At 33.7% G+C, this 27,971-nt stretch overlaps 1 protein-coding gene and 1 long non-coding RNA gene across 2 annotated transcripts; both read left to right on the top strand.

Annotated features, from left to right (window-relative positions):
• Window positions 1–22,038, top strand: E(bx) (nucleosome-remodeling factor subunit NURF301 E(bx)). The gene is given in 20 exon segments (XM_089730494.1): window positions 1–15; window positions 537–1,557; window positions 2,138–2,420; window positions 3,184–3,653; window positions 4,013–4,240; window positions 4,325–4,497; window positions 4,726–4,923; window positions 6,090–6,333; window positions 6,411–7,553; window positions 7,556–8,181; window positions 8,264–8,492; window positions 9,000–10,081; window positions 10,351–10,465; window positions 10,550–10,668; window positions 14,490–14,685; window positions 18,035–18,549; window positions 18,673–18,845; window positions 19,045–19,212; window positions 20,106–20,386; window positions 21,430–22,038. Coding segments are annotated over 20 exon segments (7,485 nt in total). The 3' UTR covers window positions 21,636–22,038.
• A 1,887-nt stretch (window positions 22,039–23,925) lies between these two features.
• On the top strand, window positions 23,926–26,355 carry LOC149502208 (uncharacterized). Its single transcript, XR_016323699.1, has 2 exons — window positions 23,926–24,902; window positions 25,406–26,355. It is a non-coding gene; the product is annotated as an uncharacterized LOC149502208 (long non-coding RNA).
• The last annotated feature ends 1,616 nt before the right edge of the window (window positions 26,356–27,971 follow it).

The raw sequence follows: 27,971 nt of genomic DNA, 5'->3' as shown, positions 1-27,971 counted from the left end.
ATGGCCGCGTACCAAGTGATTTAGTTATATTTTGAAGTTGCTGTTATTAGCGGGTATTATTTGTATGAATGAAAGTAGATTTTTATAGACTTACAAGTAATTAAAGTTTTATCGGTGTCTAAATCATTATCTTATATGTTAGGAGATGTCAAGAATTTCATTTTACAACAAATTACGAAAACGATATGGCGTCTCGTTAATCGACCAATAGGAAGTCGGTGTTTAGCGTTTTAGAATTGCATGTACTAGTTCTAGCCCTCGCGTCATTGCGTTTTCGATGTGTTGGGCAAATTTGTACATCTCTAATTGATTTTCATTAAGTGAATGAGTTGACATTTCATTTTATTGTGAAAAACTTTGTAAACAGTAACCAATTACGGACATATAGTGATACATTTCATGAAGCATCATAAACGCCTCCGAACATGACAACGTTGGGCTTTGGATAAACTGAAATGCATTATTACCGTGATTGTGTTTTTGTAAACAAAACTATGTTTTCACGGTGCACGTGCTGGAAAGTGTACAATTGACAGCTCAATTATGTCAGGAAGGGGGCAAAAAAACGCGGGAGGCCCCCAAAATCTAGTAGTTTTGAAAAAAATAGAAAATTCCAATTTCATTTATTGAAAAAACCAAAATATTTGCAACAAAATGCTGTGAACACTTCTATGATAAACACTCCGTCGGCGTCTAGAGCTTCTTCACCTCAAGGTAGTGATATTAGTAGAAGAAGTACGAGAAAGCGAAAAGATCGTAAAACACATAAAAGTAAAAGAGGCGGAATATCCAATTCTTACTCGAAACGGGGTTATAATCCACAGGCAGCCGATTACCATGAATCTGAATATCATTACGGTTCTGACTTTGGTGATGAGTATAGTGACAAATCCGAGCTCGAAGAAGAGCGCGGTAGTGAAAGTTCAGAAGGAAGCGAAGATGGTGCGGCGACCGATAGTGATTTTTCTGTGAGCAGCTTTAGTACAACGAGTGGAACACCGCGAAAAACTAATACTATAACAAACCGACCTCCCAGTCCCGATCCATTGTGGTTGCAACAAGGAAGACAAATTCCACCCTTAGATTTACCACTTTCATCAGATGATCTAATTATACCCCAAAATTTAGTCTTTCAAGTTGTAAGTGTATATGAAGTTTTGCGACATTTCAGACACTTAGTAAGACTGTCTCCTTTTCGCTTAGAAGATCTTTGTGCTGCTATAAGCTGTGAAGATCAAAGTAACTTGCTGATTGAAGTACATATGATGCTACTTAAAGCATTGCTACGTGAAGAAGACGCTCAACAGACTCATTTTGGACCTTTAGATCACAAAGACAGTGTAAACATTACATTGTTCTTATTAGATGTCATGACATGGCCAGAAGTTCTTAGAATTTATGTAGAAAGTGATAAAGTTTTTGATCAAAATGTGATTAAAATTTTAAACAGTTGTGAATATCCATTTACTTCAGTAGAAAATCGTTTAACAGTTCTTCAGTTTCTGTGCAATCAATTTTTAATAACCAATCCTGTCCGTGATGATCTGTTAAGTGAAGGTAATTTTTTTGGTTTTCAAATTTAAGACTCCATTTATTTTATTTTTTATTGTGTAGTTGGGTGGACGAGCTCACAGCCCACCTGTTGTTAAGTGGAGCCCATAGACATCCACAACATAAAGGCTGGCACCCACCTTGAGATATGAGTTCTTAAGTCTCATAGGTATAGTTATGACTGTAAGAATAGTTTCGGTTTAAACAACATTTAATATATTTATACAATAAAGGTTTAAAAAAGTCTAGATTAGTAGGTAATTGAATATCTTCTTAAATTTATAATGATTGAAATATAGTAGACATAAACATAATGTACAAAGTGAAAAATTAAACTAAAACTGAAATGTTTGTAAAAAATTTGAAATAATTATGGGGATTAGTCATTACTACTTTTGTATACGATAAATAAAAGAATTAATTTAAATTTTACCATGTACTTTAATATTGATATTTTTTGTCATACTTACAAAAACAAAATTGGCCCTTTCTTACTCCATAGAGAAATGGAAATTGACATACTTTTTAATATATATATACATTATTATTACATTAATCTCATGTGAGCACTTACTTTTTTTTACAGTTCCAATACATTATGATGATCACTGTAGAGTGTGTCATCGCTTGGGTGACCTTCTGTGCTGTGAAACCTGCCCTGCTGTATATCATTTAGAGTGTGTGGATCCTCCTTTACTTGATGTACCTTCTGAAGACTGGCAGTGTGCTTTGTGTAAGCAGCATAAGACTGTTGGTGTAACTGATTGTCTTCCTGATGCTGAGAAGCAAGGTCTATTATGTCGTCATGAACATTTGGGATTTGACAGACAGGGCAGAAAATATTGGTTCATTGCAAGGAGAATATTCGTGTAAGCAAAATAAACAGAAAAGACTTTTACTTTTTGTATTGTATTGTCCACTTCCAACTGTCTATAAATGCATTAACATTTCATTAATACCAAATTGTATAAAAATGTGAACATTTAGTAGAACAGATTCTATAATTCTTCTTCTAATTTTGGATATGATATGTTATTGTATATTAATATAAATAAATAAGAATTTCACATTTAATAATCCCGAGTTGCGATTTTCTCAGCTGTTATTAGTACTGGAAATACATAAAAAGTCAGGTTTTTCATGAAAAAACTAATTTTGGCCAGTAATCTAGGTACCTGTTCTATAATAGTGACAAGTCATTAAACTCGTGACTTAAAAAGTGGTTGCTAGATAAAATGTATAACTTATTCATATACGAAACTGACAATCAATGGGAACCAGTGATCACCTTAGATGCAATATCAACAATGAAAACATTATAGAAAGCATTTGGCTCTTGATAATATTACTTTTTATTTATTCTTTTTTCCACATCATATATAAATTACAGTTGAAAGCTCTCTAAGATGCTCTGTTCAGCTAAAACTATGTTTATCATCAATTGTACAATTGTATTATTGTTGCATTTATTTACCTATTCTTTGTCTTGGAACTCTTAAGAATAGAAAATGAAATTCTACTAGTTAAACTTTATTCCAACTAATAACTACTGTTACAAAAAATTTCACTAACAATGGGGGCCTGTAATAGTAAATCTAGAGGTTTTTAATAATTGCATTAAACTTTTTCCAGTGAGTCTGAGAATGGTCAAGTATGGTACTACAGTACTCCTCAACAGTTTGAAGAATTGTTGAATGTTCTCGACTCGGAAGAAATGGAAACACCATTAGTTCGTGAACTATTAGAAATGAGGCAAGAAATTTTAAGGCAAATGGACATAACAGAGAGTCTAACTAACCAAATGAAAGGAAATCGGAAATCATACTTAGAAGCTGAAAAAGCAAATGTCATCAAACAAAAAAAAAATAGGTCTGAACACAAGCACCAAGACAGTAATCCACAATTAAAAGTGGATGGAAAAATTGATAACCTACCCACGATGGATAGTGATGTGTTAAATGAAGTGACTATTATGAGTGAGGATTCTCAAGATAATAATGATATAGATCAGGAAGAGTCAACAGATGAGGATGATGACAAAAAGAGTATTAACCAGTTAATATGTAAATCTAAAAATATAATGAAAAAAAAATCAGAAGAAGGTAAAAGAAATCAGACATGAATATATACAGGGTGTGAGTGAACTAAAAATGATACCAGCAAGTTTTCATAAAAATTCTCCTGAAGTTTTTTATTCTATTGATTTTCTCATATTGCATATGGGATAGATTAATGAAGTGATTATTTAAAAAGATATTTAACGAGTCAATTGCCTCACAATGAAGCACTTACATTGTTATTCTGTTTGGCTTGCTTGTCTTGTTTTTCATTATCATGAATTTATGATGAATTTCTGGTGTATAGTTCATATTTGGGACAATCTCCCTTACACCCTGTATAAATTGATATTGATAAATTTGATGATCTTTCTATAATAAAAAACTTAAAATGTATTTTTCAGTTTCTGAACGATTAACAAGGCAGAAATCTAATCAAATGTCAAATGGAACATATTTATTCAAATTAGGAAATGAAAATAATTTTAAGACCTACATTAACCAGTATGCAAGCAATTCTCTGGCTTTAAATAAACCTCAAAGAAACGAGGAAAGGGACAAAAAACGCTATATGTCACATAAGTTTTCTCTATCTTCTACTCAAGAGTTCAAATGGGTTGGTCTTCTGAATGGTATGTACTAAAAAAATTTTCATACTAACTGGCTTTAAAGAAAATTTTATGTCCCATTTTAATACAAACATTTCTTCATTGTAGCAACAAAACCATTCTTGGTTGCAACTTTGAGACAGACTCTGCTGCAGTTAGAATCTAATATTGTGCTACAGTTTATGCATCCAAATTGGTCTTTATTGAGAAAACCATGGGTACAAGCAGTCCAACTTTGTCAAGCACCACGTGACTTCTCAAGGGCATTGTGTGTGCTACAGGTAAAATCTAGATATTTCAACTTCAAACATTACAAAATAAATCATCATATGCCACAGTTGTAATTTAACCAGTATCACATAAGGTCCACCAATTTTAATAGTCCAAACTAGTATAGTTAAATATATATAGTAATTTCATTCATTAATGACAGTTTTAATATGATTAATGGCATAGGAAAATAGTCTTAAATTTGTGATGTAATATTTATTAATTTCTTGTAATTACAGGCTTGCATTAAAAATGTTGTGTGGGTACCAGCATGGCATGAACAGCTGGGTCATGTTAGGCTTATACGCACGACTGCTGCTGAGCGTGAAGAACGAAAAAAGCTAGATAAAAGAGAGAAAAAAGAGAGAGATGAAGAAGAAGAGCGTTATCGCACTGCCTACAATTTCGTAAAATATTCTCTTGGTCTTCGTCATCAGGTATTTACTGAAATATTTATTTTCCATAATTCTATATATCTATAGATATATTATATAGGCGAGATGCCGCTTATCTATTTCAACTGATTTCTTTTATTTTTAATATTCTCTTATTTAGTGGTAATATTAACTCTAAACTCGTGAGCTTGTTTGAGAATATTTAATAATGTATAATATGTTATACATCAATGGTAATATTGACGCTACAAAAAATTAAAAAAAAGTGGAAAGCTTGACTGAAACAGAAATATTGTCCTTTCAATATTGCCATAAACTGCCAATACAATACCAATAACATTACCACGCAACTCAAATTATCTTACTTTTCAGCAGAAATAAAACAACGGAACATCTCCAAAATCTTATGCTATAATAGCATCATATGTCTGATAAAATTCTCAGACATTTAAATTTAAGTATCTTGTCTCCTGAATTTAAGCAAATATGACTACGCGATATTGTTACTAAACGAAATCTATAATGCATAATGATATGTAAAACTTTAACACGTTTTTCTATTTATATAACAAGTGAACGAGAGGTGTCAAGTGGTGACCAAAGGCCATAGACATCAACGATTTAAATTCCGCCACCCACCTTGAGACATGATTTTTCTAAGTCCCCATTTTTACAGTACAATTCCACCCTTCAAACCGAAACGTATTACTGTTTTATAGCATAACTAGGCAAGGCACCTACCCGTAAGGACTCGCAAGACACCCTAGCGCCAGTCAGCACCACCAGAAAGTAAACGTAGTAGTAATATTGGTCGTACGATTTGAGTCCGGACACTAAAAATATCGCTTTCATTAAACTCTGTTGGCACGTGAACAATAACTTCGATCGTGAGCTAGTACACCTATCTAAGCAATATGTTTTATTTTAATTAACTCAAATTCTTGTCTTTTATGTATAATAATGTTACGGAATATGCTTATAATAATATTAGGGAATCTTGCGTAAACGTAATTCAAGAACTGTCAGAATTATAGTTTGTTTGTTAGGTTCAAACACTCTATATTCCGAAGCTATTTACATGGAATTTTTTTGGTTGATTATATTATTCTGATAGAAAACCATATAGAATTTTTGGCTATATACCTATTGCGAGACACCCTGTATACTACAATCGTGTTAAACACAACATTTTTAAAAATTGTCGGTAGGTTTGGAAGCAGAAAGGAGAAGAATACAGGATTCATGGTCAGTGGGGTTGGTTATGGAATTCCGCAACTAGAAAATACAAAAAGCATAATTTTACTATCAAACCAACACTAAGCAATGGTCCAACCAAAATAGCAGTTAGAGTGAGAGAAGGCAATGTGACTAAAATTTTAGCTGTCGAACCTAAAACATATGAATACTTAATTTCCAACGAAAATAATGAAAACAAAGATGTAACAGAAAAATGTAAGTGGTTTATTTTTTTTCGAAACTGTAATTTCCTGCAGGTATGATAAATTTTAAATTTTATTGCTTTTTTTCAGTACCACCATCTATGCGTAACCTTGTGATTCAAAAAGAAGACGATACCACTTTTGAAGAGATAGATGTTGAAAAAGCATTAAGCTCTTCCATAAGAAGATATTATCCTAAAATTGCTAAAAAATCTCGATTAGACGACTTCTTAGCACGACGAACTTATCTTAAATTTATGGAAGAAAAGAAATTAGCCAATTTATTGCAAAATGTTAAAAAAGAGAATACTAGTGAAAAAAATGAAGATTACAAAAATATTGATGTCGAAAATGAAGAGCCAGAACATGACATTTCTTCTATTTGTGACTCAAGTCAATTTGTAAAACCAAACACAAAAAATGTTGATGTTCTTAGAGAAAAGTATCAAGAACTATCACAAATAACAAAACACTACAAATGCTATTCTCAAACTTGTAATAAAATTGAAAATTTATCAAATTTTAACATTAATGCAAAGGTCGATTGTTACTCGCCTTTATGTATACTGAAGTTTAAACTTATAAACGAACTTGTAAAACTTTTGAAAAGTGATGTAATAAATTCGTCCAATATTTTTGAAAATTCTAAAGATTCTTCAAAATTCTCGATATTGGAACAATATCTCCTTGGTAAAAGCTCATCACAGCATAATTCTAATGATAAAATCTTAACAGATTTACTATCTGCTGTAGCATGTGCTCAGGAATATGATAACAAAAATAGCGACAGTTTTGTCAAGAGAAAGTTAAGTAATAATGATTCTGAGGTTAAGACAGAAAAAACGGATGTTTTTGAAGATATCATTAAAACTGAGAGTACCTTAGAAGAGTGTGCAGTGCCGGCTGTCGGAAATGAAATGGATATTGATATTACATCTTGCAACAACGAAAATGAGATGGAAGTTGGACCATTAAAAGAGCTGACTGATAGTGAGCAACATAATGTTTCTGATACCGATAAGACGCGTCCTCCAATTCCGAAACTAAAAATATCTAGAGGAAAATCATCCAAATCGTCTAATACTTCAAAAAATGAGACTAAAGATTCTTCATATAATTGTTCTTTAGCACAAATAAAAAGAGAAGAAAAAGCGAAGTATCGTGCGTCTGTCAATAGAAGATTTGGTGGAGTAAAGACTTTTAAAAGAGAAGAGAAAAGCTTAAAGTCCGAAAAAAAGAGGGTGAAGTTGTCAGGATATATTCAGCCGAGTCTCCAAAGGGCAAAATTTATTTGAAAAGGGTGCAGACCACTGCTGTTGAAAAGAAAAAGAAACGAACTCCAGTAAAATACCCTTTGTGCTCTACATTTCACACTCGCAGTAAATCAAAAACAATAATGGTGTTACCTCATCATGAGTTAAGGAAACTATGCAGGCAGGCGGGGCATAGTAGTATATCTGGTTTCAGTCACAATGCAAAACCTAATCAAGGTGTTTGGCCTTATCCTTGCCCTAGACCATTATTTAAAACATGCTGGTTGTATAGGACGGTGAATTTGCAATGGCTCGCCAGTGCTGCTTTACAATTACGTATTATGTGGGCGTGTTTAAGATGGGATGATATGGCTGCTAAGCCAGCTACTGCAGACGGTAAACACCAATTAACCACCGATACAGAAATAGTTTCTTTAGAATTGCTAAAACATCGTCATATGGGACAATTTTCTGAACACACTCAATATCTGCGAAGACGTGTCGTGATACCTCTGGAATTGCCCAAGACTGTACGAGAAGTAACATCTATTCGTAGCGGCTTAAGAAAAAGAAAACGCGCAGAATCTCCTCAAAATACTGAACCACAGGTGGATATTATGTTTGTGAAGTATAAAATTTACCTTTCATAATAATTTCGTTTTTAAATATATATTTTTTATTCAATAACAGGTCTCTGAGGAGTGGGTGGATGAGGACAAATTGGAATTATGGGAAGTCCGTCAATATGGTGAAAAAACCGATCGCGGAACTCCTGTAACGCGCACATCAACTGGCAAGCTGCCTCACAGAAACATTGCACCTCTACCAAATGCGTCTGATCTCAAAGATAAAATGGAGCAACAACTACGTGAACAGCGAGCTGCACATCAGCAGAAAAGAGCCTTAGAGATGTCCCAAGGTAAAGTATACTGTATTACAGTTTTGGTAGTGCTTTATTAATGTACTGTCAAATAATAAATAATAGAAGCCATTAATTTGCAGTTTTTAGATTATTTTTAATTTGTTACAACCAATAAGAAAAGTGTAATGAGTAAGTAAATTGACTGGTATCATTTTAATGAAGTAAACTTATAAAGAATATATAAACTAAATGTCAATAAATACTTTAAATCTGAGCAATAATAGCTTTTAAGACTAGTATAATGTTTTCTAAACAATAGTCATGTCAGACTGCTATTATGTAATATGCTTTGTTTGTGTTGTGTCTCGAGGAGGGGACAGCCTTCACTTTGATGTCTTAGGTACCTCTAGCATCAAATAAAAAAAAAACTTAATGATATTGCAAGAACAACTTTCACACACCAATTTTTATTGATTGTTTTGGATTGTTTAGTAGTAGAAATATCATTTATTTTTGAAGCCAACCAACTAATTCATAAACTTTATGTGGTTTTCTTATTTACAGAAAAAGTAAAGTCTACTCCAAACCAAACAACTGGAAAAAGTACTCTTACTTCTTTATTGTCAACAAATGCTACAACACCTACTGGACAAAAAACCGTTATAGGCACTAGAAGAATAATTATGACAAAAGGAGCTGATGGTTCTACACGAGTTATTAGTCAATCCATTTCGAGTAAAGCAGGACTGGATGGAAATAAATCAGCAACACCACCACCTAAAGATGGACCACAAAAAGTTCAAATTATTCGGGCTCCAGATGGTAAAATTACAGTAAAAGGATTGCTTCCGGGACAACAACTGATACAAATGGCAGATGGTAAATTACATGTTGTCACGGCTGGACAACAAGGCATCACAGGTCAGTTAGTGGCAGCTTCTCCTCCAATAAAGAATACGGAAATAACACAGAGTAAGTCGGAAAATAAAGTATCCAGTACGACAAAGAATTCCAACGAAGAGACGCGATCGACGTCTACGCCTCGCATTGCACCTTCGTCAACTCCGCAGCTAGTCGTTCAGGGCGGGCGCCAGCTAGTCGTCCAACCGTCGCAGCAGATGGTCGTGCAGCCACCTCAACAGGTGGTAGTTCAGTCTCCGCAACAGATGGTCGTCCAAGCGGGAATCCGCCCTAACATCCAGCCTCGTGTACAGCCTCTCAACACTGTGGTAGTACAGGGACAGTTAATGCAGCGAGCTGTTGCGCCCCGGACGCCAGTAGCGTCGCGCCCTCGTCCGGTCTCCACGCAACAAATAGTCGTCAATAATCCTGCTTTGGTTCAACAAATAGCCGCCGGCAAAATACAGCTAGCTACTGTCAATGGACAGCAGGTTCTGATTCGTCCGACTGGCAACAATCAAGCTCAAATAGTTGCACACATTGGTCAAAGTCCAGCGCCGCGCCAGCCGCCGCCCGTAGTCGCTCAGGCGCCGATTCCTGTGGCGGCGCCAGTTTCGATTCCGGTCCCTGCGCCTCAACCCGTACCTGCACCTACACCACAACCTCTCACCGAAGATGAAATAGTTGAAAAACGACTATTGGTTGGTCAGCCACCCGGGACTGTTATAAAAACTGTCACTGCTCAAGTAAGATTTCATTAAATTTTTATTTTGTTATAAACAAAGGGAATCGCACTGTGCTGGCAGGCAATAAGCCAAAAAATAAATTTACAATTGTTGTTAACAAAAATGATTGAAGTGAAACAGTTAGTGTGTTTAGTAAACTAAAAATATACTGTTATATAGAAAAATTCTCAATTTTTTTGTTAAATTTAGACAGTCTTTCATATGAATATAAAAAATATAGAGAAATATAATTTGTTATTAACACGATGATACAAACTTTTTATCTACAGGTCATGCAGACGAGTAGCGGACCTAGCATCGTTCTGCAAGGTCTTCACGGCTATAATTTGAATCCCCAACAGCTCGCCCTCGTTCAGCATCAAGTGAAACAGCAACTCTTGAAAGGTTAACAAAATGAAGCTTTAATAAATCGTAAATTACTTGAAATTTAAACGATTTGTCTCTAAAGTTAAATAATGAATGTTTCAGCCCAAGAGTCAACGGGTAAGCAAGGAATGCTGGGTCCTCGCAAGATGTATCTGGCGGTGCAGCCGGCCAACAGCGCGCCGCCGCCGCTAGCACCCGTCGCTCATCCGCTCGCGCCGCAGGTAATATACTACTACTAAATGAATGGATGTGTTATCACACAATGCAAATTCGGACCTATTCAGAACACTAATTATTTGGACAAATAATTCTAACTAAAAACGAAAATTTTAATTAAATCTGCAATTTAATATATTCATTAAAGTACTTCAGGTACTGTATTATATAATTTTACTATGAATGTACATGTCTGCCTGTATATTGTTAAACCAAACGTTAAGTACCAAAGAAAGGCAAAGACATTTTTAATTTGTACCCATAATAAATTCCGATACCCATTACTTTTTTGTTTAATAACTATAATGCTATTAATCTGGTCCTGATATTTTACAATTAAAGATTGCGTACTAATGCATATTCAAATATATATTTTTTGATTAGGATAACGAATTTTCGTTAAAAAATGTGAGCTCTGTTAAATAAATATGTTGAAATTAAGTATGGCGAGGAATTAATACTAAACTAAATGCTACATAAAAATACATTGTCTTACTGTGAAAATAAGAACAAGCACAGGTTTTAAACTGAAAAATGAAAATTTAACAACACCAAGATGTTGATTACCAAAGACTAAAATTGTATATAGTATAAAAAAAACATACTGAATATTTAGAATAGAGAATTTTTCTCGTATTTTAATTCTCGACTGTAACTTCATATAAATCGTAAAATTACACAATTTAATCTAATAGTGTGCTGTAAATGTATCTTAATTTATTAATAAATTTACCATAGTTATTGCTAGTTCCTTATAAATTTAGTTTTAGCCATTTTTAATAAATAATATCAATAATACTACCTATTATATTCGATATGTAAAAAAGCAAACCATATAGATAAAAAGTTAGTTATAAATGTTACAAAAATCACTATATAAAGATTTCCTAAATATGTTTGTTATTCTTACAATCCCTGTTTAACATCTTCTGTAAGTGGTAGTGTTGCAATCCAATACATACACTACTGTCCAAAAGTTTGAAAGCAGCCAGGTAAAGTCTAGTAAAATACAAAAATGCCGTCAATTTGTTTTTGTTTTGAAATTAAATAAACAAAAACTATTAAAAACAATATAAGAATTTAAAAAAAACAGTATGAATATATTCATCACTTAGACTTTAGCGTCATCAAAGCGTTCTTTCCACGCGTTCTTTCCACTCGAGAACCCAAGTTTTGCCACAAACGTTTCGAATTTGTTGGTGATCGATTTTTTACCCTTCTTTCGGGCTTATCCCAGATCAAGATGGCCATTCCATGATTTTAAATTCCTTTTCTTGTTCAAAAAGTTGTGACCAAATTCAGTGTTGCCAACTTTTTTTTTTTTTTTAACGCTGGGGATTCCATTTACGGATACCCGGTCGAGGGGGGTTGCCACCTAACCATACCATTACCCCCACCGTGTTTAATAGTAGGTATTGTAAATGCTTTCATTGTAAATATTTGACTGGCGTACAAACACAACATTATTGGAAACATTTCGAATTTGTTAAATATTTTTGCTCCTTTGCCTATTCTAGTCTATTTTTCTTATGTCGAATAGTTAAAATTGTTTTTTTTAGCAGCATCACATTCTCTTAGTCTCGCTGACAGTAGACGTCTTCTAATCATTGTTATTGAAATTAGGGTTTTCCGCGCTTGTGAATAATTCACAGCACAGTATTAGGGGTGCAGTTAAGCATCGATTCCGCTTAGAGAGAACTCTAATGAAGTCATCCTCTTAATTTGTTGTGGATTTGGGCCTGCCAGATCTTTTCTGTCTTCATTTTCTCCCAGTTTCTTGGTTTCTAGCAAGTGTGTAGTGGACACCTTTACAATAAATTCCATTTCTGTGGGCGATTTGACGTTAACCAAATCCTTCCTCACATAGTGTACAAATGGTGCTTCGCCATTCTAGTGTAATTGTGCTTGCGTCTTGCCAGTCAGAAAAAGTACGGTCAAAGCAGTAGTCGAAATCTTATGAATACCGACAATATGAATATCATATCCTTCGCGTGTCAATGGTAAAGTGCGACTAAATAAATAAAGTCCTAAAAGTTAAAACTAGCAAAAATATTTAATAATACCATACCATTGCATAAAAGAAAGCAGTCGACGGATTAATTCATAAAACACGAGTTTTGTCAAAATCAGGGAGTTTGAGAAAACTTTAACATGACATGATCCTATTGTTTTTTGTGTGAACAAGCTACTACATAGTGTCGACGATGTTCTTTTTTGTATAAAAACAGGTGTGCTTCCCAACTTTTGGACGGTAGTGTAGTTTGTCTAGATTTAATATACACTTAAAGTATGAGTTAGCTGACTGATTTTGTTGTTTTATAAAAAAACTGCAGAAAATAGAATCACCCGAAGGTAAATTAAAATCAGCATTTTAATTTATTTTTACAAGAACTCGGGCAACACCTTGCTTGTGTTGTACAAATTAAAACTTAATTACTTTGTGGAAATATAAGGATAAGACATCCCCTCAAAATTCACAACAAAATTAGTAGTTTTTTTAAATTGTGAAATTTATAAACTTTATTAACAAAATATTGTTAAAAACAAAAATCCGGAGTTAAAAATGCATTCCACTATTAATAAATTCAATACCAGTCAACTACCCTACTTTTTATAATTTCTAAACGACATTACAAAGTACCTACCGATATCAAATTGAGCAAGACCATCGATAATCATGTATACAGCATGCCTGGATGTCCTTTACGTTCGAAAACACAGTTACTATTTTAAATTGTAGGTTTTATTGACGTAGCATTTAACGATAGTTTTGCTTCAAATTTTATTACAATTTCCATGTTTCCATGTCACACGGCTTTAAATTCGGATGGCATATTTGTTTTTTTTTAACTGCCTAGATAACTTTGAACGGATCAGAATTTCTTCTACGTTCACATGCAATACAAGTTGCAAACTAAATCCAATATTAACAATAGTTTCTTCAGTACTGAAAATAATTAACATGCTGTTCATGTTATTATTTTACATATTAAATATAGTGTTAAATCCATATTCTACTATTTGTTCATAGATTTACTGATGGCCTCGTTTTCTTCACGTATTACGAATTAATAAAAAGTAAAATAATATATGTATCTAAAATGTAATTAAATTGTTCTGCCATTATACTTTACAAAGTCGTTCTATTTTTTACCTAAAACGAGACATCATCGGTAAAACTTCTCGTAAGTAGCTGTAAAGATTACAATATTTATTCAATTTCTGTCAAATCATGATGTCTTTAAGAGTCTTAAATTTAATACACAGTCATATGAAACAGCTGTGTTGTAAAAGCCCACCGAAAATGTTCCTGAAGACGTATGAATCATCAGATTTTAAATAGTCAAATAATAAAAATATGGAAGTTTTTTTTCTGTAAATCTTATCTTCATAAGCGGGCTGATGATTCAATGAAAATATTCGTATCGAGAATTGCTCATACACCACTTTTCATGTTTTAACATTTAAGAACAAGTATTGAATTAATTTAATGAACACATTTTAATAAAGCATTGAAACATATAAGTCACTGTCTTTTATTTGATAGAAACCTTTTATTATTTTTTTACTTTTTTAGTTTTCATTTTATGTGCAAACGTTTTGTGGGGGTGTATGGGCAATTCATTAACATTTATCTAATGAAAATTCTTACACAAAATCAGATTAAATTCAATATCAATTGTTAAATTTAAGTTATGTTTGTTAAATATATTCCCACAAACGTGAGACAATGTATTTTTATTTATTTCGTATTGTTGTTAAATTATTTTTAATTCTTTTAGTGTAACGCATAAAAATCATTAGACCGGTGTAATTCTACTTTTAGGAAAATAATGATCCAAAACGACAGGCGCTTTTGAATGGCGAAGACAATGTAGCCGATGCTGCCGTTCACAAAGAAGCGACTCCATTTAAACAAGAAGATATTAAAGAGAATAGCACTAAAACTGACTTAGTTAATGCTAACCAAGATCGTTTGCAAAGTAACAAATTCGTCCTCACACCTGACTACATTCAACAAAGTAAGTTCAAATATTTCTAACTTAACATCGTGAAATGACTGTGATACAGCTATTTAATCGAAAATTAAATTTCCTATAAAATTTTCGTGTCAACTGATAATTTTAATCGTCCTACAAATATTAAACACGAATATAGTTAATCAACGAAAACAATATTTAAATCTCGTCAGTTTAGCGTTTTAATGTCATACTGGAACTGTTTTGTACAACGGCGTCAACATTCATTGAAGTGCTTGATTTATTTATCTCTCAAAGGTCGCGCGTTTCGAGAAAGCGTCAAATAATTCTTTACTCAGTACTCACGAGGAATGTAAAGGCTTATATAAAAGGATTTGTAGTATTTGTAGTCGTGGCCTAAAGGATAAAACGTCCGGTGCATTCGTATGTAGCGATGCACCGGTGTTCGAAGCCCGCAGGCGGGTACCAATTTTTCTAATGAAATACGTACTCAACAAATGTTCACGATTGACTTCCACGGTGAAGGAATGACATCGTGTAATAAAAATCAAACCCGCAAAATTATAATTTGCGTAATCACTGGTGGTAGGACCTTTTGGGAGTCCACACGGGTAGGTACCACCACCCCGCCTATTTCGGGCGTGAAGCAGTAATGCGTTTCGATTCGAAGGGTGAGGTAGCCGTTGTAACTATTCTGAGACCTTAGAACTTATATCTCGAGGTGGGTGGCGCATTTACGTTGTAGATGTCTATGGGCTCCAGTAACCACTTAACATCAGGTGGGCTGTGAGCTCGTCCATTCATCTAAGCAATAAAAAAAAAAGGACTTTCATGGCTCGATTTGAATTATACCTCCAATAAATATTTTAAACTATTTAACTAAGCGTTTCCAGTTGTACGGCACACTGCGAGCAAAGAAAAAGCTAAAAAATAAAGCTATAATAATAAAATTAAATATAATCAATATAAATGGACGCTAGACGTAACCACAGCGACATTCAGGAAACCGCTACTTTATATAATTATTGAGTGTTGATGTACTTTTATTCCGTGCAAACTGAAGACCCCATTGTTCTCCTATAAGGAAAGAGTCAGTTTGGGATTCTATGAGATTTGCAGTTTTGAAATTATTCGACAAAGCCGTAATCTCTGTTCAAATTTTTATTACATATGTGACATCCATGATTGGTGATATTAGAAAATTTTGTAGTTTTACTATTTGCATCAGTCCGTCCGCAAGGGAATCCGGATTCTTCTGATTAAACGAAATGTGTTTGTTACAACTACTCATGTAGTAATGCTTGCCTGGCGGACATAATAATATATTTCAAACAAATTCACTGAATTACCAAATTTTAATATATATTTATATATATACAGTCCCAACTCAATTGGATAAAAAATGCGCCAACGATAAACCACGTAGCAACAACAAAAACGCTCAAACCGCCAACCGATAAAGATGATATTTTAATAGGATGATGACATTAATAACTTCTAGCAATTTTTTTTACCCGTAAATTGTGGTTAAATTGGGGGACACAACTATTTTATTGATTTGAATGGATATGACTAAGGAGTAAATTTTTTACCTTGAAGTAACTTTAAATTTCAACTCATGTCCCAATTGAGAATCCGACCTCATGTCTCAAGCTGTGTTACGGCATTCACATCGTTATATCTATGGACTCCGGTAATTAACTCCAGCTGGAACGTGGAGTTGTTCACCCGATCATTCAAGAAAATTAAATACCTCTTGATCCAAATAAACAAGCTCAATGTTATGTCATCCCATATTGTATAATAATATGATTTTAATGTTGATATAGCTGAAGTCTAACTTTTTCTATAATCTATTGTATGTGTATATTAATCAAAGAGTGAAACAAATCGTTCGGTTTTGAATTTCGGCTGATAAGAACTTCATTACGGGTGTCGTCAGTTCGAGACAAAATGTACAACTACCATAGACCATACACTAATACCCAACGATTAGCTAGGTTGTTATGATTGTTATATGCATTATTTTAATTTCTAACTATACAATATACAATGTGTCATTCTGTATGTTTGTGTGGGTGTGTGTATGCTTTGGAGTACATAAGTTTATTATGTTATATTTCCTTTTACATCGTGATTGACATCCAGTCTGAGGTCGAGGGATCAATTGTATTTTAATAATAAATCCCACTCGTTGAACGCATGACTGCTTTGTGGAAGAAATAAGTAGGATGATGGTACTTAACCACACTGGTTCACAATACTTCCTATCATCGTTATTTAAGGAACGTATACTTAACCAAACACCCTCTACTGCGGGGGTGGCCAACTTGATTAGAACCAAGATCTACTGTTTACTGACGAAACACTCTGCGATCTACCAATGACATTTCTCGAAATTTAATGAAACAATGTAGTTCAGTATACAAATAAGTAGGCAGTATACATATTTTCTTTTATTAAAAAGATTAAAATAAACTTGAAATTATATAATAAAAGAGAACTATTGTGTAGAACAGAGGATAAATAATGTGACGTAATAATGATCATTAACAAATGATACAAGATGAAGATGAATGCGTGAATTTTTTTATTTTATTTTTATTGCTTAGATGGGTGGACGAGTTCACAGCCCACTTGGTGTTAAGTGGTTACTGGAGCCCATAGATATCTACAACGTAAATGCGCCACCCACCTTGAGATATAAGTTCTAAGATCTCAGTATAGTTACAACGGCTGCCCTAACCTTCAGACCGAAACGCCTTACTGTTTCCCGGCAGAAATAGGCAAGGCGGTGGTACCTACCGGCGCGGACTCACAAGAGGTCTACCACCAGTGAATGATGATGATTGGTGATTATGTTGCGCAGTCTGTTCTATGTATTTATATTTTTTGTCTTGCCACGATCGACCGGTCGATCGCGTGCGACCGGTTGGCTACCCCTGCTCTAGTGCAAGCACTTGTAACCTCTATTATAAGTCATCGATAACACTGAGTAAGGCAAACCAAATTATTTTAAATTCGATGTGAGGTCACGTTCCAAATCTAAGTACTCAATAGCTGCCGATATAAATATTAATTAAATTTCCTTAAATCCTAACTCCTTGTGATGATCGCAGGTGTCCATTCCTGACGTAGTTACATGTCACGTCAATCTTATAAAATCGTGTTAAAATGCCTTGTTTTTAAATAGCGGTTCTGGATTTGAGCTATCCCGGCTCTTGATTTATTTCTTGATTTGCATGTATATATCTGTGAGCTGTAAATCGTAAGTTGATAAGCTTTCATATTAAGTAGATGCAATGGACTACGTGGAGAACTTCAGTGAATACATTATAAATTACAAGAATGCGAGTAATTCATTCACTTACAATACTATTATAAATTTCAGCTATTAAAAGCGCATTGAAACAAGAAAATCTTAATCCCGAAATCGAAGAAAAACTTCTACAACTCCAACGGTATCAAGAGAGGCGTATGAAACCGGAAGTACCCGTAGAAAAAGAACCACGTCCGCCGGCTCCGCGGTCGCCGTCACCGCCTGCACGGCGCCGGGCTACTTCCCGCCACGACGACGACGAAGAGTGGGTGGAAAGCAGCCCGCGGAAACGGACGCGGGCGTCGCGAGCTCTGTCCCCGGCGCCACCCGAGCCGCCGCGCACCGTGTCCGCACCTGCACCCGCGTCTGTGCCGGCCCCTGTACTAACGTCTGTACCGACGCCTGTACCCGCCTCCGTACCAGCGGCTGTGCCCGCGCCGGTCTCCACGCACCTCGATGAACGACGCCGGACCGCCACCAACAACTCTCGACTTCAAATGCTTCTATTTAAGCACAAGGAATTGCTAAAAAAAGACATTATAAAGAAAAGAGGTTTACTCGAAAAAGAACTTGGAATCGAAATACAGGTGATTGTTTCTGCATTCATTAACGCCCTGCTAGTATCTATGGCACAGTGTCATTCGAATGATATGGGTTTTGTTCGTTCCTTTATAGTTTGTGTATAATATATGTTCGTGGATAATTTACAGAAAGAACTATCGGCTGAATTGGCGTTGCGTACGCGGGCCGAACGCAACAAACAAGAAGAAGTGCGCGCTAAAAGACGTGCCACTGTTACGCCTTCAACACCTAAGCAGACCAAACGAACTAATAAAAAAGAAAAATTACTTTGTATCTGCCGTACACCTTATGATAATACGAAGTGAGTAACTGGTACTTAATTACACATTACATCACACGAACATTATCGCCATAAAGATGACTTATACAAAAGACAAACTGCTGTCATGCCAAAATTATTTCGGTCTCGTATAATATAATAATACTGGTATATACAGTTCAAACATTTAGGAATATTTCAAACACTTGTGGCTTTACCTTGAATTGTTTTGTATTTGTAGGTTTTACGTAGGATGCGAACACTGCAGTAATTGGTTCCACGGTGACTGTGTCGGTGTTACTGAAGAAATGAGTAAAACTATGGAGGAATATGTTTGTCAGGACTGTAGACGTGCTGAAGAAACACAAGAGCTTTACTGTCTCTGTAGACAACCCTACGATAATTCACAGTATGTTTGCTTGTTATGTATTCTAAATTCATATTCACAATTTCAATGAGCATTTACAGCATCTACTGTATGTTAAGTGGTGACTGAAGCCCATTATGACTAAAATATTAGTGCCACCTTTACACATGAAGATGATGTATTTCTGTTACATTACAACTCAAAAACATAGGTAAAACTACTCTTACTGCTTAAATCCCCTTTTCTTATTTTAATTTTACTATTTCTAAACGTTTTGAATACTCCAGTGTTTTCATGGTCAGGGGTGACTGGACTTGTAAGCTATTAAGTATTCGAAACAACGGAAATAAACTCGTAAATAAAACGTAAAAGTAGTTTAATTACGAATGTGCTGTCTATGATCATACTCTCATAAACTTACATTTTTTTTTTTTTAAGAGATTTTATGACCTGGTAACTAAGACCTTTAAGTCATGTCTTATTTTACTTTATTTTCTTAATTTTATGAAAAATGATAATATGGAGTGAAATGAAATGAAGATGATTAATTTGAGACATTAATCAACTGGGATGAAATTTAATGAAATGAGATTATATGGGATGAAATATAATCGCAGTAAAATGGTGGTCATTTACTGAGATTTTTTCAGTGGACTTTTTGGAGGAACCCGAGAAGTTACGTCCAGCAGCTTTGTTTCATTTTCCCACATTTGTGCACTTTCACAGATATTAAACAGTTAATAAACCACCATTATTACACATTTAAACCTGAAGAAACACTAAATAGACAAAATAAAACAAATCACACAACTTCACTCCTCGCGTTCCCGCCAAAAAGTCTAAACTTACATTTGCTAATCAGTGTTGCTAACTTTACAAGATTCTTATCTTATCTTAAAACTTAAGTAACATTGATGTATCTTGTAACCTTTCAGATTTTACATATGTTGTGATCGGTGTCAAGATTGGTTTCATGGCAGATGCGTCGGTATTCTACAGTCCGAAGCCGACAATATCGATGAATATATTTGTCCGAATTGTCAGAAAAACAATTCTGTCAATTTCGCAAACATGAAGGAGTTAACTCACAAGGATTTTGAAAATTTGAAGAGGCTAATAAAACAAATCCAATTACATAAAAGCGCTTGGCCTTTCATGGAACCTGTGGATCCTAGAGAAGCACCAACGTATTATAAAATTATCAAAGAACCAATGGGTCAGTATTTAAAAAAATATAAATAATCTTATCAGTAAGAACAGTTCTCATTTTACTACAGTTAAAATGTTTTCAATTTCATTAAGTATACGTATTAAATGTAATATTAAATGTACTATAAAATTATTTTTCATGTCCATATAATAATATTAAAACCGTTTTATGTGGAAACTTCAATGCTCTTAAATGAAATTAGAAGATTTATCGTATGCATCGAAATAACAATTGTATGGGATTACTTCATACACCTGAATTGTGTTTACATAAATAATTCATTACCTATTTAAATAGTTTAATTGATTGTTTACTTTGAATTTTAACCACAAGCATTCATATTGATTACTAAAGACCTGTAACTATAGCTACTTATCATAATATATTGCCGTCATCCAAATAAATTCAGTTACAGTCTGCATAGCATGAATCTATATTTAGTTACAGATAGTTTTTGCCGACGAATATTACACATTTAGGGGTAGATTAAAATTAGCATTTTTCTTAAATTAGATAAATTGTACTTAAATAGTCTGTTGTTTCTCTTGATTGAATTCATTATTACAAACAGTATTATTTTAAAGAATTATTAATTGTTATCGTGTGTGTATCGAAGGCAAAAGTTATCATTTCCAAAACCCCAAGAGTTTGAAAACGTTGATTATAGGCGCACACGACGCGGCTATTTCCTGTATTATTCGTGTCTTACCTAAACGCCTTGTTTCCCATCTTAAGCACATCTTAAGATCTTACCCAAGAAGGTATAACCATTCTATCCATTTTTGCTGCGAAATTATCATGCATTTCGATTTCAAGAGCAAGAGAACAGTTGTTTCAAAGCACGTGTATCTTCAATCTCATATTTCAATGTGGATAACGGAATTCTCTTCAATGTAAGTGGGTTCCAGAAAACCCTGAATATCTAATGAGCTCATCTGCCCATCATAATAAACGATCCGTGAGACCAAGATCCGAACGAGCTTAAAGCTAGTTCGATAAACAGTGTCAGTTTGAGTATGTCATTCATCCCAAAATATTTTCCTTTACAGATTTGCAAACAGTGGAACGAAAAGTGAATGAACAAACATATAGTATGTTAAGTGAATTTATTGGTGATATGACTAAAATATTTGATAACTGTCGATATTTTAATCCAAAGGATTCTGAATTTTATCGATGTGCCGACGGATTAGAAGCATTTTTTGCACAAAAAATCAAGTATTTTCGTGAAAAACTATTTGAAGCTAATCAATGATACGAGTGAAATCGTGATGTGACGAAAAATTATTTTAGGGCATAGTGTGCACAAACTGTGCAGACTTGAGGACTGCAAACAAAATTGACTCGCTGTTTCTTAAAATGATCTGCCTGTAAATTGTAAAGAATGTGATGAAATTTACAAAGAATTATAAATAATCACCTGCAAGAGTATGTCAGTTATGTCTATAAATATTTATTGTAATTATTACATGCTTCAATACGTCTTAAAAAACTGACGCTCTTATGGTTTATTATTCTTGTGACAGTAAATATTATTATGTATTGTATAGAGTTGTGAAATATTTTGTTAGCTAATAAGAATTAGCAACTTTAGTTTTCTCAGTAAATAGATTTAGGTAAAGCTATTCTAATATAAGAAATACATTTTTTAAATACAAGACTTTTTTATTTCTGCCAAAAAATAAAGAAAGTAGGTGAATTCGGGTTACTTCCTACCTAATCACTAGTAGTCTAAGGGTCTAATCACCCAGTAAGACACGCGAAAACTGATAGTTAAGCTTGGGGGCTCAATCTGAGAGAGTTTGGTTAGCAAACTGGCCCTAGCAAGAGTCGTGCTTCGCTGTATCTAACACCAGATCGGAATCGCACCCAATGTGAAGACACGGCGAGAAAATCAGTGGTTAGTTTGCACGTCGAACTTTTCCATCTCGATCAAAACAGCGTTCTGGCGTTTTGTTATAATATACTTATTGATAGAAACTAATTCTAGGTCGTAATATTAACATGCTTCACACACCAGGATGCTCTGACGGGTATCCTAAAGAAATTGGATTGGTTGATTTTGAGAAGGTTATTTTGTGTGTAGGGGCCGCGTTAGTGAACACTACAATTACATGGGTCATTACGGAAAGAATTCAAATTTATAGTGTACGGTATAGTGCTACCTTGTTACGAAGGGACGACTTACTTCATTTACAATAAATCATGGGGCTTAGAACTTATATCTCAAGGTTGGTGGCGCATTTACGTTGTGGATGTCTATGGGTTCCAGTAACCGTGGAGCGTGGAACTTCACGATGACTTGGAACTTTGTTGCAATAGTAAGTATCTTCAGTCCGCATCAGTACGTCATTGTTCAGCACCGTTCGTGAGGAGCGTGGAACTTCACGATGACTTGGAACTTTGTTGCAATAGTAAGTATCTTCAGTCCGCATCAGTACGTCATTTCGAAAAAGCGGCGCGACACAATAACCCTCTTGGTTGCCGGCACCTACATACCCGATCCTGCGGACGAATTGGTAAACAGTCGCAGTCACCCAAAACACGTCGTTTCGTATCCTCCCGATCCACTAACGGTGCTTTTAGGCACTTCAAGCACAGGTTACCGTTCTCGTCGAACCTGTCGCTTGCGCGAAGGCCTTGGCGAGTAAATTAACCCACAGACACGGCCCACTGAGTTTCTCGCCGGATCTTCTCAGTGGGTCTTGTTTCCGATCCGGTAGTAGATTCTACGACGTGTGCTCTTGCTAGTGTTAGTGTTAGCAGCGTTTCCAAGTTCGAGTCCCATGAGCTCACCTACTTATTAGGTTACGCTGACATAGCCTCTGAAGGCTATCAGCTTAGGTAGGATTTAAAAAAAAAGCGACTCGGTCGCTTACCGTTATTATATGGGGACGGAATGTCATCCCTCTGTGACGCCTAGATATTTGATCTTCGAGGCGCACGGTATGGGCTGAGCGAAAAGACGGTAAAGACTAATTTATGGTATAACTAAGTAAGATGGTTTTAGCGAGTGGCTCCATTTCAATCTTTCATCTTGTTGATCAAAGATCTACCATCTGTAGCTAGGCCAGACAAAACGTTAATAAATTAATAGACGGTATAAGTTTCCCCTTGTAGTGAATATACATACAGCTTATTAACACTAAGGAATCAAAAGTTCATTGAAAATAAAATTAACAAAATTTTGACATTAAAAAATTTATGAATGGTTCAAAAAAGTCCATTAAAAAAAACAAATAAACTAATACGTACGAGCCAAGAAAATTGAAACTTGAGTACATTAAATTAAGACATTTAACCAGGAGCTTATGTAGTAAATTAAAGTTGTCGAGATCATACAAATATTGTTAAATTGTGTTAATTAATAAATTGTACAAAATTTCATCAAAAAAAAGTGTGATGTTTGTTCTGTGGTACATAAAGTACCTCGATTAAAAAAAATTACCTAAAAAAATTATAGCAAATAAATCATCTTTTAAAATATCTGCACATCCCTAGTAGAACTCGTAGGTAGGTACCAATATTAGTGCACAATCCATTAGGTGAATGAAGTTAGCCCCTCAAAAAAAATTTTCTTTCTTATTTTCTACTTATTTTCTATTAATTCGTTTGTTCATCATTTGTTCTTGATTGTTCACTGTTAATAATTGTTTGTTCTTCAATTATTTATTTTAAAAAAATTATTAAAAATATATGTACAAGTTAGCCCCTCGATTGCAATTTTTTATATTTTTTCGTCCTTAATGACTCTTAAATATTCATTTTCGATTGTTCTTATATAAAACACGTTTGTTCTCTTTCGAAATTACTCGTTTTTTGTTTAATTTACTATTTGTATTAGTAGATTAAATGTATACAAAATATGTGTACTGCGCATGCGTCAACTATAATGCCTAAACTTTCTACACGGTTTTAATCGTGAAAAAAAAAACAAATATAAATCCTGAAGGAGCAATTAATTGGTATACAGTTTAATTAAAAAATAAATAAATGAAATAATGTACATTGGCGTAAAGTTAGACCAAATACATTTTTTCCATCCTCCTACCTATCGTTATGAAGGTATAAAAAAGATAGGGAGTCCACATAGTAATATAAACAAATAAGTAAATAATATGTTAATTATTTATTTTTCAAGAGATAATGTAGGTATACATTATAATAACTTTTTTACACAGTCGAAATTATATTCCTAACATTAGTAAAATAACATTTTAATAATTTTTTATAGGTTATGTATTGAAAGTGTTGGAAAATTATTTCATGTTTTAGCTGGAAAACGACATTGAGAATTATATGCAATACAAGATAATGGGTTCCATCAAATGAATTCGAATGAAACCAAATTGTTTACCATCCAAATTCGATTGTCGGGCAGATAGAAAACGAAAATTCACTCAAAGTGAACCTCGGCCTACATTTGTGAAACGGCAAAGACTCATTATTGTCAAAGTGATTGAAGAGACGACTAAAAATGAGATGTGTTATATTATTATACCTTTGCCATCTTGTAGTCAAGGTAGGTGTAACTGTCAATAATTAGTAACACACAGATCTCATAATTAAATAACAATATCAGAAAAAAGGAGAATAGTTAGTTAGTTAGTGGAAGTAGTCAAAATGGGCAAGTGGACCTCAGTTCCTATTACATAAGGTACTAGGAAGTTTGTGATAATGAAAATTTATCACAGTGTAATATCACTTACTTACTTTAACAGTGAAGGAAAACATTGTGATGAAACCTGCACACCTAAATGTCCTTAGGATTTTCTAAGTGTGTAATCCATCAACCAGCACTAGGCCAGCGTGGTGGACTAAGGCCTAAAAACCCTCTCAATGGTAGTGGAGGCCAGTGTCCAGCAAGGGGATATATTATATGGGCTGATGATGATGACTAGGAAGTTACATACTACTACTACTACTACTACTACTACTACTACAGTACACATATAATCCTATATATTTACAAACTATAAGTTTGTTGGGTACCTAGAAATTGCTAACATTATTTCATATTTCCAGATGTCCAGCCACTTGAAAATAGGTGTAGTAATGACAAAGCTATCCAAGTAGCTCCATCACAGGAACACAAAGGCAAGGCAAGTGTGTATTGCCACATCACCCCTTAATATATCTGAAGCAAGTACAAGTAAACAATCAGAACCAGCAAAAAGAAAACTGTTGTTCCTGAGGACAAATTTGACAGTGATGAGTCAAATGCACCAGCAACAGAAGGATCAACTGTTGACTATGAGTTATCTCTCTATATCTCCACTCCATCAAAGACTTGTGCACTGCAGACTATAGCTCTCAAGAAGACTAAAAAAGTTGAAAAAATGAATGTGTTAACAACTTTATCTAAAGTGAAAAATAAATCACGTTTATATATTGGTCTTCCACAAGAATTATATTTCATAATAGGCTTGATTGAGAAACATACAAATGTTTCTGAACAAAATATAATATTATGTTTGATGAGAATAAAATTAAATAGAACATTCTCTCAATTGGCTGATGATTTCAATCTATCTGTAAGTCAAGCAAGCAATATATTTTTCAACAAACTCCCAGAAATTGCAAATGTAATATCACCCCTTGTTACAGAATAAAAAAAAACAATGCAATAAATATATATGCAGGAAGGATAATTGATGTCAACTTGGTGGAAAATAGAAAGTTTTTAGATAGTTTGCCACCTACAATTAACTAAGTACCTATAATTAAATAAGTAATCCTTACTTATAAATAGGAATTTTTGTATTTTCACTCTTCATTCAAAAACTACTGAAGAGATTTTAATAAGACTTCTATGCTGGTCTTGTATGGCTAGCAACTCATTATTATTTTGATTCTGTTTTCCACAAATGTGCTAAATATGGGCTTATATATATGAAAAGGAATAAAGATTAATATTATGTAACCTTTGTACCTGTATGTTAGGAATAATTTTTAAATAAAACATATTTAAATTGGAATATTATTTTTATTAAATCACATTCACTTTGTACACATCAATATTTTGTACTCCCTAAAAGGTAAATAGGTATGAAGATTTTTTTTAAGTATTTAACATTACATTTTTGTGTAAGATTAGAAAAAATGTTATTCTTCCAAAAAGAAACTACATTACCTAACAACTGTGCAACTTACTCGGGATCAAAATCAATACTAATTATAGTGACCTGATTATTTTTTTCAAATTTGCTGTTTGCTACACAAAAGTAGCAAGTTTTACTTTTAGCATAATACATATTCATTTGAACTTGTGCATAATATCTTTCTTTAATTTTTTTTTCCATTTTTTTTATGGAAACATATCATTACTCACTTGCTTTTTTGTAGATCTATCAAAAAAACATAATTTATGATTTTTTTTAGCATAGTGGGCAATACCCTATTATTCATATTAATTATATACGGTGATGCGAAAATTATTTCTTTACTGAATTATTTAAGAATGATAGACATAATATAATATTTTAATACGTTTGTTTATAATTTTTAATCTATTATTTAAAAATAAGTTATCTTTAATATTTTAAATTTTTTTATTTATGGGGTTGTCACAGTAATTATTATAAAAATAGAAATTTTGAGGAAATACAAATGTTTAATACAAATTATTTCGAAATAAATTCATATCAATCCAAATTAATATTTGAACTATGAAAATTGTATGGTATGGAAACAGAATATATTTATAATTGTAATGATTATTTATTCCATGCAGTGCCGGTTAGAGAAGCTGTGCAAACTAGAATAAATTCTAATAAAGAATAAGAATAAACTTTGAAGAGAAGAAGAAAAGAGCTTTCTTCGAAGCTCAATTCTACAAGGGTATTCAATCAGATAGCTATCTATCTCTGTCTTTCCTGTGTGAAATTTTGGTATGTCGAAATCTTGGATAAATCCAGCAAAGCTAAATAAAGTATTTACCTAAAAAATATGTTTATGCTTAAAGTCACGTGTTTATGTTATTCGAAAATATGAACCAATTTTTCAATCGAAGATTAAAACAACATTAATACTGAGAATGAATATTTATTTATAAAATACACATATATGTTTTGACCACAAAATTTGCACGATAATTAAAATTAATGTTCATTAATATTAATTTAAATAAATATTAATTAACCTTCTTCTATAACTCATAGTCAACTGTTGATCCTTCTGTTGCTGGTGCATTTGACTCATCACTGTCAAATTTGTCCTCAGGAACAACAGTTTTCTTTTTGCTGGTTCTGATTGTTTACTTGTACTTGCTTCAGATATATTAAGAGGTGATGTGGCAATACACACTTGCCTTGCCTTTGTGTTCCTGTGATGGAGCTACTTGGATAGCTTTGTCATTACTACACCTATTTTCAAGTGGCTGGACATCTGGAAATATGAAATAATGTTAGCAATTTCTAGGTACCCAACAAACTTATAGTTTGTAAATATATAGGATTATATGTGTACTCTAGTAGTAGTAGTAGTAGTATGTAACTTCCTAGTCATCATCATCATCATCAGCCCATATAATATATCCCCTTGCTGGACACTGGCCTCCACTACCATTGAGAGGGTTTTTAGGCCTTAGTCC

The sequence above is a fragment of the Bombyx mandarina genome, chromosome 10 (assembly GCF_030267445.1).
Source record: "Bombyx mandarina strain Sakado chromosome 10, ASM3026744v2".
Lineage (NCBI taxonomy): Eukaryota > Metazoa > Arthropoda > Insecta > Lepidoptera > Bombycidae > Bombyx > Bombyx mandarina.
Note: the sequence above shows the minus strand (reverse complement) of the source record. Positions and strands in the feature narration are given on the sequence as shown.